This window comes from Heterocephalus glaber, unplaced genomic scaffold, assembly GCF_053883595.1.
Source record: "Heterocephalus glaber isolate CG9 unplaced genomic scaffold, H.glaber_assembly_v1.0 deba00001497, whole genome shotgun sequence".
In the NCBI taxonomy this organism is placed as follows: Eukaryota; Metazoa; Chordata; class Mammalia; order Rodentia; family Bathyergidae; genus Heterocephalus; species Heterocephalus glaber.
In genome coordinates, this window is record NW_028258320.1 from 13,870,136 (window position 1) to 13,886,050 (window position 15,915).

The window sequence follows — 15,915 nt, forward strand, 5'->3', positions numbered from 1 at the left end:
CCGACTTTAGTATGTCAAGGACACATTTGGTACTCTTCAGGGCAAATAATAAAGGATATGCAACTGACAAGCTACTAGAGAAAAAGAGAGGAGAAGAAAATAGTTGATCCATTTAAAATAGGAAAGAAAAGAAATAAGATAAATTTATAAGACAAAAAAAAAAAGATTTTTTTTCCCATTAAGTTTATTGGTAGATTTTAGGTATAAAATACAGTTACATTCATCATTGGGATCTTGTACCTTTACATGATGTATCTTGGTTCTCATGTTTTCCCCATTCCCCTGCCCTCCGTTCACGCTCTCTGTCCTTCCCTATTTACAAAGACTTTGTTTCCATTTTTTTCCTTTTCTCATATTTTTTCTTTTCCCTTCTTTCCTTTCCCCTACCCCTCCCACTTCCCCTACTCCTTTAGACCTTTTCTTCCCATTACACAATATCAATTATACATTTTTTAAACATTACAATATCAAGATTTAGAGGACATTACCACAGATTTTACAGAATTTAAAAGGATATAGAAAGCATATTGCAAAAATCTAAAAAAGAATAAGATTAAGAAAAAGATAATGAATGGGCTGGGGATGTAGCTCAGTGGTGCCACCACCTGCCGCGCAAGTGCAAGGTGCAGAGTTCGATACCTGGTACCCCCCCAAAAAAGAGAGAAAAAGATAATGATGGTCAGGATGAATTTAAAAACAACAAAAACTATGCCACTTACAAAAAAATTCTTGAATTTCTGAAAGGTTGAATGCAATGGAAAAAGATGTATCACCAAAACACTAACCAGTTGAAACCTAGCATAGTTACACTAACAAAATATGTTACAGGTATTAGGGCAAGATGTATCACTAAAGATAAGAAAGGATCTTTCATAGTAATAAAAGTTTCAATACATCAGGAAGATATAAGAATTCTAAATTTATATTCACATAAAAACATAGCTTCAAAATATATAAAGCAAAATTTGACAGAACAAAAAGAAGAAATACACAATTCCCAAGCACAGCAGGACACTTTAATATATATCTTTCAATAAATAACAAGCCAAGCCAAATAAAAGAAAAAATACCAACTACTCACAAGGAATGTAAACATTATGTACTGCTAATGTGTATCAAAACAAAGTAACAAAACAAAGAAAGGGGATAGGTAGAAGAGGGAGGGAGGGAAGAGACAGGGGATGAGAAAAGGAATTAAAATGTTATGTACAGCTGGGTGTGATGGTGCACACCTGTAATTCCAGCACTCCAGAGGCTGAGTCAGGAGGATCACTGTGAGTTTGAGGCCAGCGTGGGCTACATAGTGAGTTCAAGGTCAGCCTGAACTACATAGTGAGATGCTGTCTCAAAAAACTCAAAAAAACAAAAACCACAAACGAACATATTATGTATGAGTACCAACTCCACACAAGGAATGTAAACATTAGGTACTACACACATGTACTAATAAAAAATAAGCAAGAATATAAATAATCTGGACAAGAAAGTTAACCTAACTGAACATATATGAATGCATAAATACAAGACCATATTGAACAATGTCAGACTATATATTCTTTTCAAATGCAAAAAGAGCAAAAAATGAAATCGACCACGAGGGCAGTTAACAAAATTTCAAGAACTAAAGCACCTCACGGTCTTTGACCTTAAGGAAATTAAACTAAAAATCAGTAATAAGAAGATAACTAGAGGCCAGGGATTTAGCTCAGTGGTTCCGGCACCTGCCTCACAAGCACAAGATCCAGAGTTTGATCCCCAGTACCAAAAAAAAAAAAAAAAAAAAAGATAACTAGAAATATCCAGATACTCAGAAGTTAAGTAAAACTTTCTAAATAACTTATGGGTTGAAGAAGAAACCATAATGGGAATTAGAAAATACTTCAGGTGAAAAAAATGAAAATGAGACATAAAATTTGCAAATTTAACATATAGACAATAGAAGAAAGAAAATAGTGAATACCAAGTATTTTAATTTTCTATTTTAATTTTATTTTTGTTTTTTAGAGACAGGGTCTCATTGTTTTGCCCAGACTGAACTCAAATAATGTTCCCACCTCAGCCTCCCAAGTAGCTGGGACTACAGGTGTATGCCATTGTGCCTAGCTTCTAAAATTTTTAAAGTGGAAGACAAATACATGATTGAGAAAACTCACAAAGGGAGAATTCTCTTTAAAATTAGTAAAACTGACAAGCCTTGTGGTGGCCATTGAAAATGTGCCTCTCAGGTTTGCATGTGGAGCAGAACTGACTCCTACTGGGTCTCTGAGTTGAGGCCACATTCATCATGACTGTGGGAGTCCCCTGCCGGGCAGCTTCAGCTCAAGGGCTTCTCACTGGCTTCTCACAACTTTAGGTGAATTGCAGTTTAGGTGAATGAGGACAGTGGAATACAATAAAGATACACACAGAGAAGGTGATCTGAAATGTAGTAACTATGTAAAGACGGTGTAGTCAGGGACAGGAGGTTCCAGTCAGTGAATGGTGAACATAGTTGCTCAAGTGTTCTTCGTGCAGGCATAATAAATGAATCAGGCCCTACCCCACAATATACATAAAAGTTAATTCCAGGGGGGCTGTGCTGGTTCAGAAAAAGAAGATTTAGAATATGGAAATGGGAATATTTTTAAAAATTTGGGATATGCTATGATTTTCTTTAAAGGAACACAAGAAGCCCTAATCATAAGGAGAAAAAATTATGAACATTATAAAAGGGTGGGGATATTAAAAGTAAGAGCTTTTGCTTATCAAAAGGTATTGCAAAGAGAGTAAAAGGCAAGCCACAGAGAAGATATCTGTAATACATGCATGCAGACAATAAAAAGCATACAAATCAGTAAGATACCCCAATGTGACAATAAAGCTTCAATAGGAATGTCACAGAAGAAGATAGCCCAGAGGTGTGCTGCAACATTAGCAGACCAGGGAAATTCTAATCAAAATCATGAGATACTATAACATATTCATGAGAATGGCTAAAATGAAAAAGATAGACAGTAATAGCACATGCTGGTAAAGACATGGAGCCGCTGGAGTGCCCCACACAGTGCTCCTTGGAATGGGCACTGGCATAATCCCTTGGAACTTCTCTCATCATAACTACAGTCATGGTCACAAAATCATACAGATTAAGACACACAGAACTTGACATACAAAGGGGTATTTTATTTATAGAAAATATCTGATCAGAATGTGAAAGGAAACCAAGATGCAATACACATCATTTGCTCAACAAATGATCTTAATTGTATTACAAATGAAGTTATTTTAGATAATAATATTTTGACTGGGCACTGTACAGCTAAAGACAGAATGGCAAATGGGTACAGGTAAGCCATTCAAAACTGCTTTAGGCCACATGTGGTGGCAAGCCTGTAAGCCCAGCACTCCGTAAGGCTGAAGTAGGAAGATCAGAAGCTGGAATACAGACTTAGCAAGGCCCTGTCTCAAAATAAAAAGGGTAGCTCAGTATCACAAAAACAAATTTAAAAAACTACTATAGGACAGAAAAAAATAAGTAAATATATTTTAGATAATAGAGCCAGAATTTTCAATGTCAGAGGAATAAGTTATAAATAAAGAAAGGGCAACAGGGGCTAGAATGAACTTTGTGTTGTTTGACTGAAATAAAATATATCATGGTTTAAAAATATATAAACAAGGGGCCGGGGATTTAGCTCAGTGGTTTCGCTGCCTGCTGTGCAAGTGCAAGGGATTTAGCTCAGTGGTTTCACTGCCTGCTGCACAAGCACAAGGACCTGAGTTTGATCCCCGGTACCAAAAAAAAGAAAGAAATACACACACACACACACACACACACACACAGGCAGATACAGAAATAGGGTGGGGAAATGCCAAGTTCTGTTTGCTAAGAGAATTTAAAAGCAGTGACACTCAAAGAGCAAAGAATATATCTAGTGTCTAGATCTGGGTTTCTAAATAATGTCCTTCAATAAAAAGAACCAGGGTTCCCAGCATGGTCCTGGCAAAGAAACAGACCGGCAGACCAGTGGAATAGATTGGAAGATGCAGAAACAACTCTAGACATACTCAGCCACCTCATCTTTGACAAAGGAGCCAACTACCCCTACTGGAGGAAAGATAGCCTATTTAATAAATGGTGTTGAAAAAACTGGATTTCAACCTGCCAAAGATTAAAACTAGACTCATATCTATCACCGTGCACTAAACTAAAATCGAAGTGGATTAAAGATCTAAATATTAAAACAGAAACACTAAACTTGCTGGAAGATAAGTTAGGTAGAACTCTTAAAGACACTGGCACAGGAAAAGACTATGAGCAAAACCTCAGTAGCATGGGAACTAGCACAAAGAATCAATAACTGGGATCTCACCTTATTAAAAAGCTGCACTGCAACAGAAACCACCAACAGAACTAAGAGACAACCTACAATGTGGGAAAAAATTTTTAACAGCTGTAACTCAAAGGACTACTATCTAGGATATATAAAGAACTGAAAAAAATCAGACCCCTCAAATTCAAAGACCCAATTCAAAAATGGGCATCTGAAATGAACAGACATTTCTCAGACAAAGAAGTAAAAGCAGCAAATAAACATATGAAAAAATGTTCAACGTCACTGGTCATTCGAGAGGTACAGATGAAAACAACTCTGAGATTCTACCTCACCCCAGAAAGAATGGCTGCTATCAAGAAATCAACCAATAAGAAATGTTGGCAGGGTTGTGGGGAGAAAGGAACCCTTCTCCATTGTTGGTGGGAGTGCAGACTGGTGCAACTATTGTGGAAATTGGTGTGGAGATACCTCAAAGAACTAGGATTAGAGGTCCCATTCGACCCAGCTATTTCCCTGCTGGGTATCCTCCCAAAAGAATTGAAAGAATCGTACCACAGTGATATATGTGCACCCATGTTCATAGCAGCACAGTTTGTAATAGTTAAAGCTTGGAAACAGCCCAAGTGCCCGTCAACTGGAGACTGGATGAAGAAAATGTGTTTTTTTAATAAAATGGAGTACTACTCAGCCATAAAGAATGAGAAACTAGAGACATTCATAGCTAAATGGATGCACGTTGAGGCCATACTCTTTTTTTTTTTTTTTTTTTTTTTGGTACCGGGGATCAAACTCGGGTCCTTGTGCTTTCGAGGCAAGCAGCAGAACCACTGAGCTAAATCCCCGGCCCTGAGGCCATACTCTTAAGTGAAATAAACAGGACACACATGTGTAAATACTGAAGAGTTTCTCTGGTGTGAGAAACTGAAAGTGTAAAAAAGGATTAAAATGAATAATTGATAATGTGAAATAGGAAGAAAAGGTCCAAAGGGGTAGGGGAAGTGGGACGGGTAGAGGAAAGGAAAGGGGAAAGGAAAAAATATGAGAAAAGGAAAAAATGGAAACAAAGTCTTTGTAAATAGGGAGGGGTGGAGGAGTTGAAGGGAGGGCAGGGGAATGGGGAAAAAATAAGAACCGAGATACATCATGTAGGTACAAGTTCCCAATGATAAATGTAACTGTATTGTATACCTAAAATGTACCAATAAAAGAATTTAAGGAAAAAGAAAAAAGAACCAGGGTTCCTTGGAGCAGTGGTCAATTCCTGGACCAAGGTAGAGAAAATGTAACATGAGCCTGGCATATTCTTCGTTATCAAAAAGGAAGTGTATAAAAAAGGACAGGAACAGAGCCAGACAAAATTCTGCATATTTGGTGATTCCATTTCAAAACCTGGCAGAACTAATTGATAACAGTAGAAACTAAGCGACTGCTTACCTTTGGTGGGGTAATGGTTAGGATGGAGCACCGGAGGAGGCTTCTAAAGTACTGCAGATACTGTATTTCTTGATCTGCTTGTAGTCACACAGGTGTATCCACATAATCAAAAGCTGTACCAATTTTGTGTGCTTAATATACTTCAAACTACCTGAGCTGTTTTATATTTTGACTATGGTGGTTGTTTACATGTTATTTTGGAAAATGGATGTTAATTTTAATATATGTAATCTATATCTGAAGATATCTGACATAAAGGTCCATTCAGAAATCAATGTAATCTGCCTAATGTGTGCTGTATCTATTTTGCCTTGTAGCAGGCAGGATCCTATTTGATTGAAAGGTGGCAGCTGAAAAAAAATTTTCTTTCTTCAGGTCTGAGATCACTAAAACATAAACCATGCCCCAAAGATATTTTTGTTTTATTTTGGACAAGAATGACAGTTCCACAGGCTATCCTAAATTATTTTAAAGACTTTGCCTTTTGTGGTTACAATAATATAAAAACAAGACAATAATATATAAAAAAAATATATTTTCTTCAAAACTGCCCAGGTAAGAGCTTGTTTCTATGAAAACCATACACAGACATTCTAAAAGAATGCTACTTAACTTGTCTTATCCTTACTATCACCAGCCTATGCCAACAAGATCATCATTCAAAATTGGTTTGGCTGCAGTAGAGATAGCATTTTCAAAATGATTTATATTAATATTTTGTAGCAGTAGGAGTTGGAATGGTATGCTGACATTATTCTTCCAACTGCTGAGATTGTTTTGCTTGAGAGTTTGCATTTTCTAGGCTATACTTTCTGAGCTGTATGCTTACCAGAATTGCAAATCACATTGACCTTTTCTTACAGACTAATGGAGAGCATTTGAGTATTTTCACAGAACACAAAAACTTAACTAGCAGATGAAGTAACAAGTAACTTCAATGCTACCACTGACTTATAATGAAATGACCCATGGCACTATGATATGATTATCATAAATTACAAGTATCTCAAAAGTGGGAGACTAATCTGTAGATTGTTTACAAGAATCAATGAGTTCTTGAGCCTTTTTCATGGATCAAAAAAGAGAAGCATCAAAGAAAAGTATATACCAAAGCCTGACTTACTTACTGATGTTTAGCTGTTCTGTTTCCATAATTCCACATGATCATAAGCCTTGGCAGTATTATTAAATCGCCTAACTGATTCTCAAAGTGAGAAGTGAGAAAAGACAGCATTGTTGTATCATTTAAAAGAACCTCTTCAACAAGTACACAACTCTATACTGTCTTCTCTGCATCCTACCAGCAACATCCTCATACATCTCTGTGAGGATGTCTGTTCTAATACTGCTCCTCAGTGGGATGTATCAGATTGAGGGGACAGTGCTTTTATGAAAGCAGCATTGTATTTACCAAAAACTCACTAGGTAATTCTGATATGACAGTAATAGTCTCCTAGTTAAAAATCTCTGTGAACTAATATATTTTCTTCTTTTGTGCAAGGTTACAATTCAAACAGGCCAGGAATACAAAAGTATTCAGAAAATTGTACAATTTATTCTAGAAAAACTGAAGCACTGTACCCATTTAACAGTAATTTCCCTGCACCAGCCATGGGCTACCACCATTGTATTTTCTGTTTCTATGAATCTGACTATTTTAAATATCTCATATAAGTGAAATTATATAATATTTGTCCCTTTTTTGTGTCTGACTTATTTCACTTACCAGAGTGTCTTTAAAGTTCACGCATGTTATAGCATATGTCAGAATTTCCTTCCTTTTAGACTGAATGATAGTCCGCTGCACATATATGCTGTATTTTACTTATGTGAATAATGCTGGCATGAACATGGGTGCACATAAATCTATTCAAGTTTCTACTTAAAGTTACTTTTGACATGTAACTAGAAGTGGCAGTATCTACTCTGTTATCCTTAATACTTTCCAGTGTCCAACTCTTCTTCAAAAAAATTTTTGGAACTCCATTAGCCAATATGCACTGAAGCCATGATTGATATGTGACAGAACCTTTGGGCTAGATGGACACTCAGTCTGAAAGACAGATCACCAGGAAGAGTGGAAAGACTAGATTCACAGGCAATTAAAATAAGAATTTAGAGAATTAAATCTGTAAGAGACAGTGGTTCATAGATACCATATCTCAAAAGGAGACAGATATGTCTCTAGAATAAAATACAAAGGAAACTGATTTTGTTAACATTATTGCTAAATGCTACAAACTTAACACTGTGATCATTTAAAAATACTCTACAGTGTGAGGTTTAAAGCACAATGATTCCTAATTAGTGTTTTAATAAGTGTGTTAGCACTGCCTTGTGCCATTCTGGAATGTCACTTATGGTAAATTAAGGACACTTTCCTTCCCTATCTTCCATTAGTATTTTAATGCTAGGAGGTGGGAAAAAGCTGATCCATATTCAAAAGGAAAGGAGGGAAAACAATAACAAATTGGCATCTCTTCTGTGAATTGCCCCACAGGCCAAGCATTTTTATGTTCTTAATCATTATTAAATGACTTAACATGACACCCAGAGCCTGGCGAATGATTGCATCCTGACATGAGAACGAATTACAAATGAAATGAAAGATCAAGCCGTATTAGAGGACTGCCTCTGGGAAATGAAAATCTTTAATTCTCTTTTATTATTGACATTTATTTGGCTGCCATGAATAACAACATAGCAAAGAGATTCAACTATGCTTGTGCACTGAATAGCTTATCCCAGGGCTCAAAACTGCATTAACATTTATCATGTTTGCTTTTGTAGCTGACACCATGGAACAGATTCTCTATCCATCTTGTATTTATCATGCATTGCAGATATAGTGCATCTTCTAATTTAAGTTCATTTTCATATGGTAGGAACAGCAAAGATTAGCCAGTGTCTTTGCTCAAATAAATTCCTGATTGTAGGTATTCTTAACAATGGCTTAATGGATTTAATAAAGAACAAAATAAGTTCAGAGAGAATTCAGTCACAAGATGGGCAGGCTAATTTTCAATTTTGGGAAAATCATGCAAATTCACCATGAGGAACATATTTGTATGATATGTGTATATGGAATAGAGAAAGCCTTAAAATGAATGTCTCCATAAACAGCAACTTCATAGCATTTTATGAATTTGAAGGTAATATACTTCCTAGAAAAGTCTGCATACATTTCACTTTTCTAAACTGTTCATTGCTAACACAAGAATAGGTAGGTCATATGCTATAGCAAAACAGAAGTCCAGATAGTTTATCAATGCAGTGATATCCTTTCAAGGTTTGTTTCTTTTCTCTCACAAATTAACAACATGGCTTCTCCTGCCACAGTAAAAGATTACATACTACTTGGTGGCTTTGCGTTTGTGAGCCGATTTGACTGGATTGCTCTCCTTTCTTTAAATCCCTCCTAGAATTCAAGGCTTAGAAAGGATATCAGTCTATCTTGAGAAAGCCACTTAACATCGTTGAATCTTGCTTGAAAAAATATACATTTAAAATTTTGTCTTTCTTTTAAGAAATACACAAGTGGACATAACAGCATAATCATCCCCTCAACACATCTATTGGCCATTTTTAACAATTAACCCATGAGCAGTATCTTTCATCAATACACCCACTTCACTCACTGAATTGTACTGTTTTTGTTTTTTGGTTTTTTGAGACAGAGTCTCCCTGTGTAGTTCAGGTTGGCTTTGAATTCACTATACAGCCCAGGCCAGCCCCAAACTCATGGCAATCCTCCTGCCTCAGCCTCCCAAGTACTGTGTGCCACCATACCCTGCTTCACTGAATTATATTAAATCCCCTGAATCTTGCTTTTGACAATTCTACAATAAGAAAATCGCAGTGAATAATTTCTAGGGTCCCTTTGGCCTCAAATTGGACAGTAATTTAATCTTTGACCCTTTTCAGGTTTTATATATTTAATCAATCAAGAATTTATTTCATATTCACTATAATATTTTTCTTCAACCTTTACTGATCTGTTTTTCTTGCATCGTTAATCCATGTAGTTTATTTCAATAAATAAGTATAATTATACTTTATACTTATATTTTATGGGTATTAATTTTATTTCCTAGTTAGATTTTTCTTTTGAGATAGGGTCTCACTATGTAGCCTAGGCTGGCCTTGAATTCCCAGCAATCTTCCTGCTTCAGCCTCCATTACAGGAGTGTGCCACGATGAAAGGCTTCCTAGTTAGATATTAATTTCAATGTTCGCCTGAGTACTGATTACAGAGGCAATTATTGTTACTGTTTACAATAACCACTAACTGGTTTCAATCTGGATGGTGCAGATAGAACTAAAAGGTTTTTATTTTGGCTTTTATAGTAGATAGCATCATATTGACATTAATCATTTTTACCAATAACATGTTTTTTTCACCAAATGAACTTCCTATTTCTATGAATGTTAGAAAATGGACAGATGAATAAAAACTGAAATGAGGTTGTTTTTTTTTCTGGAAGGAAAATGTGAGGAACTAATTTCTGGATTTTATTTATTCCATAATTGTGTAAGTTTATTTTATCCTCCTACTAGTATTTTAATAAGCAAAATGTACTCTTTTTGTTAAGGAAAGACATTTCTGGATTAATAAATTCTCCAAAATATTAAAGAGAAAAAAACTATATCAATGTGGCTTTATTTGATTGAATTTTAACAAATTATCATTCCTGAAAATGAAATCGTTTCCACTGAAGGTAGGAATATTTATTAAAATAAAAAACTCTATCAGTACACTGCTGTGAATACATTATAAAAGAGTCCAGAATTCTGCTGTAAATGATCACCCTCTGTCACCCTAGACCTGTCACACATCTCCCACATGTACCTGTAGCCACTATGGTGTCATCTCTCCCTTGGGTGAAGACCACCAGCCGCTGCCGCTTTGAGTTTATCTTTGGCAGAGCTTGTGTCTTTCGGGCTATCTCCTTAATGTCTTCAGTCTATTAACAGAAAAGAGAAAAAATACTCATAACCAGTAGAATAAAACAAAACTTTATTAGAACATTAATGATTTTGCTCCTGATGGGACCTTGGTATCTATTAGAAGACATTTAAAAACAATTGAACCATACACAAAAGTAAACAGAACAGTACAATAACTTCCAAGGAACCCATTAGCAATTGCAAAGACTTTAAATTTATTTATTTTTAACACTTAAAATTTATGATGAATCTCCGCTGCCTGCTTTGCAAGTGCAAGGTCCCGAGTTCAAGCCCCGGTACCACACACACACAAAAATTTATGATGAATCTCATTTCATCTATGTCTTTACCTACTTGCCTTTCATATTATTCTGAAACAAATCTTATAGATACTACATAATTTCATATTTCTGAAAGGTAATGACTTAACAGAACCACATAGCATGATATAGTTAGAGAATTTTATTTAAAAAGAGGATTTATTTTAGAGGTTTACAGAGAAAAGTTATACTAACTTTGGAAGTAATACAGTTGCTATTATGCAAATTTTTTAAAGGGCTGAATGAGAAAGAAAATGTTAACACTTTCCTAAAGAATGAAGAAAAACAAATTTCAAAAATTACAAATTGACTCTCAAAACCTTGATTCTAGTTTTAGACCATGACGCTTTACATCATAAGCCTTTTGACTTGAAACTAACAATGGAGTTAAAGGCAGAGTTTTAAAATCATCTTTTCAGCCACTTTAGATGAATTAGATACCCACGGCTACACCCTGTGGACTTCTGCACAAAGGTTCAAACAGTTATGGAAAAAAGAGACACACGCTAGATGGGAAATAATGAGTGTCAGAAGTGAAGGAAACAGGAGAGAACAAATTAAGTAAACAAAACAGAGAAGTCATAATGGTGTCTTAATAATTTCAAACAACATTAGAAAGTATGTCACTTTTATTTATTTATTTTTTTGGTGTTTTTTGAGACAGGGTCTGGCTATGGAGTCCAGGTTGGACTTGAACTCACTATGTGTGGTGATCCTCTTGCTTCAGCCTTCCAAGTGCTGGGATTACAGGTGTGTGCCACCTTGCCTGGCAAGTATGTCATTTTTAAAGGTATGGCAATCTGCAGTGAAATACCTGTTTGCTCACTAAATTCTTTTTTTTTTTTTTGGTACCAGGGATCGAACTTGGGACCTTGTGCTTGCAAGGCAGGCGCCGGAACCACTGAGCTAAATCCCTACCCCATGCTCACTAAATTCTTAAGAAATTCCAGGTAATATATGAAGTTAAGCTTCTAATATACCTAGCATGAAGACCTCTGGCAGACTGCGGATTCTGAAAAGAACAGCCACTTGTAGGACAATGCTGGTGACCTTTCAAACGTGGTGACTATTTTGCTTTCAGTTGCTTTGTTTTAATTTATTTTTTGTTTTTTTTTGAGAAAAGGTCTCCCTATGTAGTCCAGGCTGGCCTCAAACTCATGGTGATCCTCTCACTTCTGCCTCCTGAGTGCTGGGACTACAGGTGTGCACCTCCATGCCTAGCCCAGTTGCTTACTTTAGAATAGAACTAAGAGACTGAACGCTATTGAGACAAGAAATTCCCTAATTTTTTGGAGACAGGCTTTTAGAAATGATTAGCAACAGCTGAGAGGACCAAAACTACCATATAATAACAATGTTTTCATTCTGTTAAATAAATCTCCATATTTATTATTATTTTTTTCTTTTTGGTACCAGGAATCAAACTCGGGACCTTGTGCTTATGAGGCAGGTGGAGGAACCACTGAGCTAAATCCCTGGCTTAATCTCTATATTTATTAAACATGATTCATGTATATTATCACGTATACTCTCCCAACTTCTTTAGTAGAAATATATTTTACTATTCTAGGAGTTTTGGCTCTGATCAAATATAGTTCATGTTTAGTAAAGATAAGAGCCCAGCAGATTCACTTTATTATTTTTGGAGCAGGGTCTTATTCATGTAACACATTTTTTGTTTTTTGTTTTCTGCAGTACTGCGGATTGAACCCAAGGCCTCTCTTGTGCATGGTAGTCAAGCATTCTACCACTGAGCTACCCACCAAGCCTTTAAACTATTTTGAGACAAGGTCCTACAAAGATGCCAAGGCTAACCCTGAAGTTCTGGGCTGACATGATCCTCCTGCCTCATCCTTGAGTAGCTGGGACTACAGGTATGCATCACCATGTCTGGCTAGTTTTTTCTTAAAGGAAGTCTTTCTTGAAGATAGTATAAGGAACAAATTAAGAATACAATTCCATGGTTGCTTTCTATCAACCCTGCAGGGAGACAGAGTTAGTTATGGGAGTTTCGTAATTTAATCAAGGACACTTATGTTTCAAATTAGATCTTAGAAAAATGGCAATTCAAGATCGAAACCTTCCAAATACAAAACACATCTTTCCAGATTTATGTAATCTTTATTCTTTTTTTTTTTTTCCCGGAACTAAAAAAAAGACTTTATTTGAGGGCAAGAATATGCGAACAATATAAAAATCAAAAGCTTATCTAGCATTTAACTAACTTTCCTTTCTCTGCTTGTCCAATGCGAGTTGCATGTTATTTGTACATTTTCTAAGGGTACTGATCTGCTCATGAAATCTTTATACAAGGAGAAACTGAGGGGCAGATTCCGTAAGTGGTCCTTTGGGAGAACTCTCATCTGGGCAGGAGTAAATGCTCAATTCTTCTTACTTCTTTCCCTTCTGCTTCATGTGCACTACAAAATAATCATTGCATGCAATGGTGAGGCCTGCGATTAGTGAAAAGAAGCTCTGCAAGCCCACTTTGCCGTCTTGGCACTGGTCCAGGTCCTTCATGATTTTGTCCACAGCCAGAGGATCTTTTTGATTTTCCAAAAACCCAGGGAACTCCTTTACCATGAGTACTCGCAGGTCCTCCTTCGTTAAGTAGCCTTTGTCCCCGGCAAATCTGTGAAATGTAAACATCATGGTTTCCACGGCACGTTCCATTTGGGATGGCATTTTGGTGAAGTCTGTCAAAACTGGGGATCTCGAGCGGTGGCCTATGTAATCTTTATTCTATTTGCATCCACACCCACAGCTGATGGGGAATCCCTCTGTCACTCACACCCGGGGTGCTGTCAGTCACACCTAATATAGGGTTTTCACTGCACCTTTGGAAATCATTGAGTGCTTACAGAGTTGATTCTCATCTAGTGCAGAATTTTTCTCAGAATTTTAGTTTGATCTTTTCAAAACTACATATTTCTAGTCCTATATGTCCATTTCTCCATCCTCAGATTCTTCTCCCTCACACAGGACCTCATAGATATTAACAGAATGATAAAATGACAAGGAACTTTAGGATACGACAGATCTAGCTTTATTAAACCACTCTTACAGCTCCACTTAGTGACAAACCTCAGGCCCTGGGTTCAGTGTTTAGCACCAATTCTTCCCTTATCAGAGGATAACCCAGTAAATACCTCCTCAACTCACGGATAGAGTTTAACATTGCCAGCAATAAGACACTGTAACATTGCTAACTTCCCTGACATAATGCACTGAGAAGGGCACATCATTTGGGGGGGGGGGGTTCTGCCAAAATGCATAACTTCAAATGAATTATAAGAAAACACCAGAGAAACTGAACTTGAGGGATGTTCTACAGAATGGCTGACCAGGATTCTTCAAAACTATCCAAGTCATGAACAATAGGAAAGAGTGACAGTGTCACACATTAGAAGCGATATGACACATATATGTAGAGTGCAATCTGGGGTTAGACAGATTCTGGAATGGAACAAGGAAATTAGAGGGAATGGGCTGGGGATTTAGCTCAGTGGGGCCGCTGCCTGCCTCGCAAGTGCAAGGTCCCAAGTTCTATCCCCGGTACCAAAAAAAAAAAAAGAAATTAGAGGAAAAAGTGGTGAAATCAGAACAAAGCCTGTAGTTCAGATTTTGGCGATGTACTGATGTTAATTTTCTGATTTGGGTTATTATACTTTGGTTATATGTGATGTTAACTTTAGGGGAAGGTGGGTGAAGGGTATGTAGGAAATCTGTACTATTTTAGCAATTTTTCTAAGACTACAGTTATTTTAAATAAAAAGCTAAAAATTGTTTTGAGGATGGAAGAGGATAAGGTAAGTGAAAGAGCTTAATGTAGTACTTAGGACATGCTAAAAACTTAATAAAAATTAAGTTTCTTTCCTCTTAATGACTCTCATTTTATTTATTTATTTATTTATTTATTTATTTATTTATTTATTTATTGGTACTGGGGAATCGAACTCTGGTCCTTGAGCTTGTGGGATGACTCTCATTTTAGTACTCCCTAAACTGTCAATTCCTTGTGTTGCCTCAAAGTTCCTAGAAAGGGCATCAAACTTTTTTTTTCTTCTTTGAGACATGGTTCTGGGATTAAAGGTGTACACCACCACACCTGGAGAGGATTGAGTTTTGAATATTGAGAATTCAATTACAAGATCTGATAAGGAGAGGAAAGTTGATACAATGGAACTATGAGCCTTCATAAAGCTCTAATGTGATCACTAGACCCTAACTTCTCTAGACAGTAGGTGCTTCAATCATCTCTACTTTATAGATGAAGAAATGAAGAGCCGTGCATATCTTTCAAAAGTATTCATTACTCTAGGCAGTAGATTCTATTTCTATATCCCATTTTATAGGTGAAGAAACTTGAGTTATAAAGTTAAATAATTTGTGTAATGCCACAAATATAAGTCACGGAGCCAGGATTAGCATCCCAAAATCTTACTACAGTGATCACAGTCCTCTCAACCACATGACTCCCCATGCCATCCGTAGATTATATTGCTGCCATGAATTCTGGCAATGTGCCTTTTGCTATCTTTGCAAAACTACAGAATGTACATCCTAAATCATTTTACACCACATTACAGGCCATTCCTGATCTTTATTCAAGTTTGCTATTTTTTCCTAATTACTCTGGCTTGTATTTTACCACTAATTTGGAGTTTCAAGATATTTTTCACTTTCCAAGGTCATTTTGAAGTCTGATCTCCTCATCCAATATGTTAGGGAAGAGAAAGCAGTGCAGTGTACACTAATGAGCACCAGACTTGGGGAGCAGACCTCTGTTCTGCCACCAGCATCGGTTAGCTATAGGCGTGTGTACAAGTCATAGAGCCCATTTATTATCTGTGGAACCGATAGGGCAACACATGCCCTGTCTACCTCTCAAGTTTGTG

At 36.5% G+C, this 15,915-nt stretch overlaps 1 protein-coding gene across 5 annotated transcripts in view; it reads right to left on the reverse strand.

Moving 5' to 3' along the window:
* The window catches only part of Adk (adenosine kinase), a 538,665-nt gene that overhangs the window by 85,055 nt on the left and 437,695 nt on the right, over window positions 1–15,915 (reverse strand). For 4 of the 5 annotated variants that reach the window (XM_004846317.3, XM_004846320.3, XM_087185403.1 and 1 more), the window contains one exon: window positions 10,600–10,714. The exons of the other annotated variant lie outside the window; for it this stretch is intronic. In XM_004846317.3, the coding sequence (XP_004846374.1) occupies window positions 10,600–10,714 (115 nt within the window). The remainder of the gene's footprint in view (window positions 1–10,599; window positions 10,715–15,915) is intronic. 5 annotated transcript variants of the gene reach the window in all.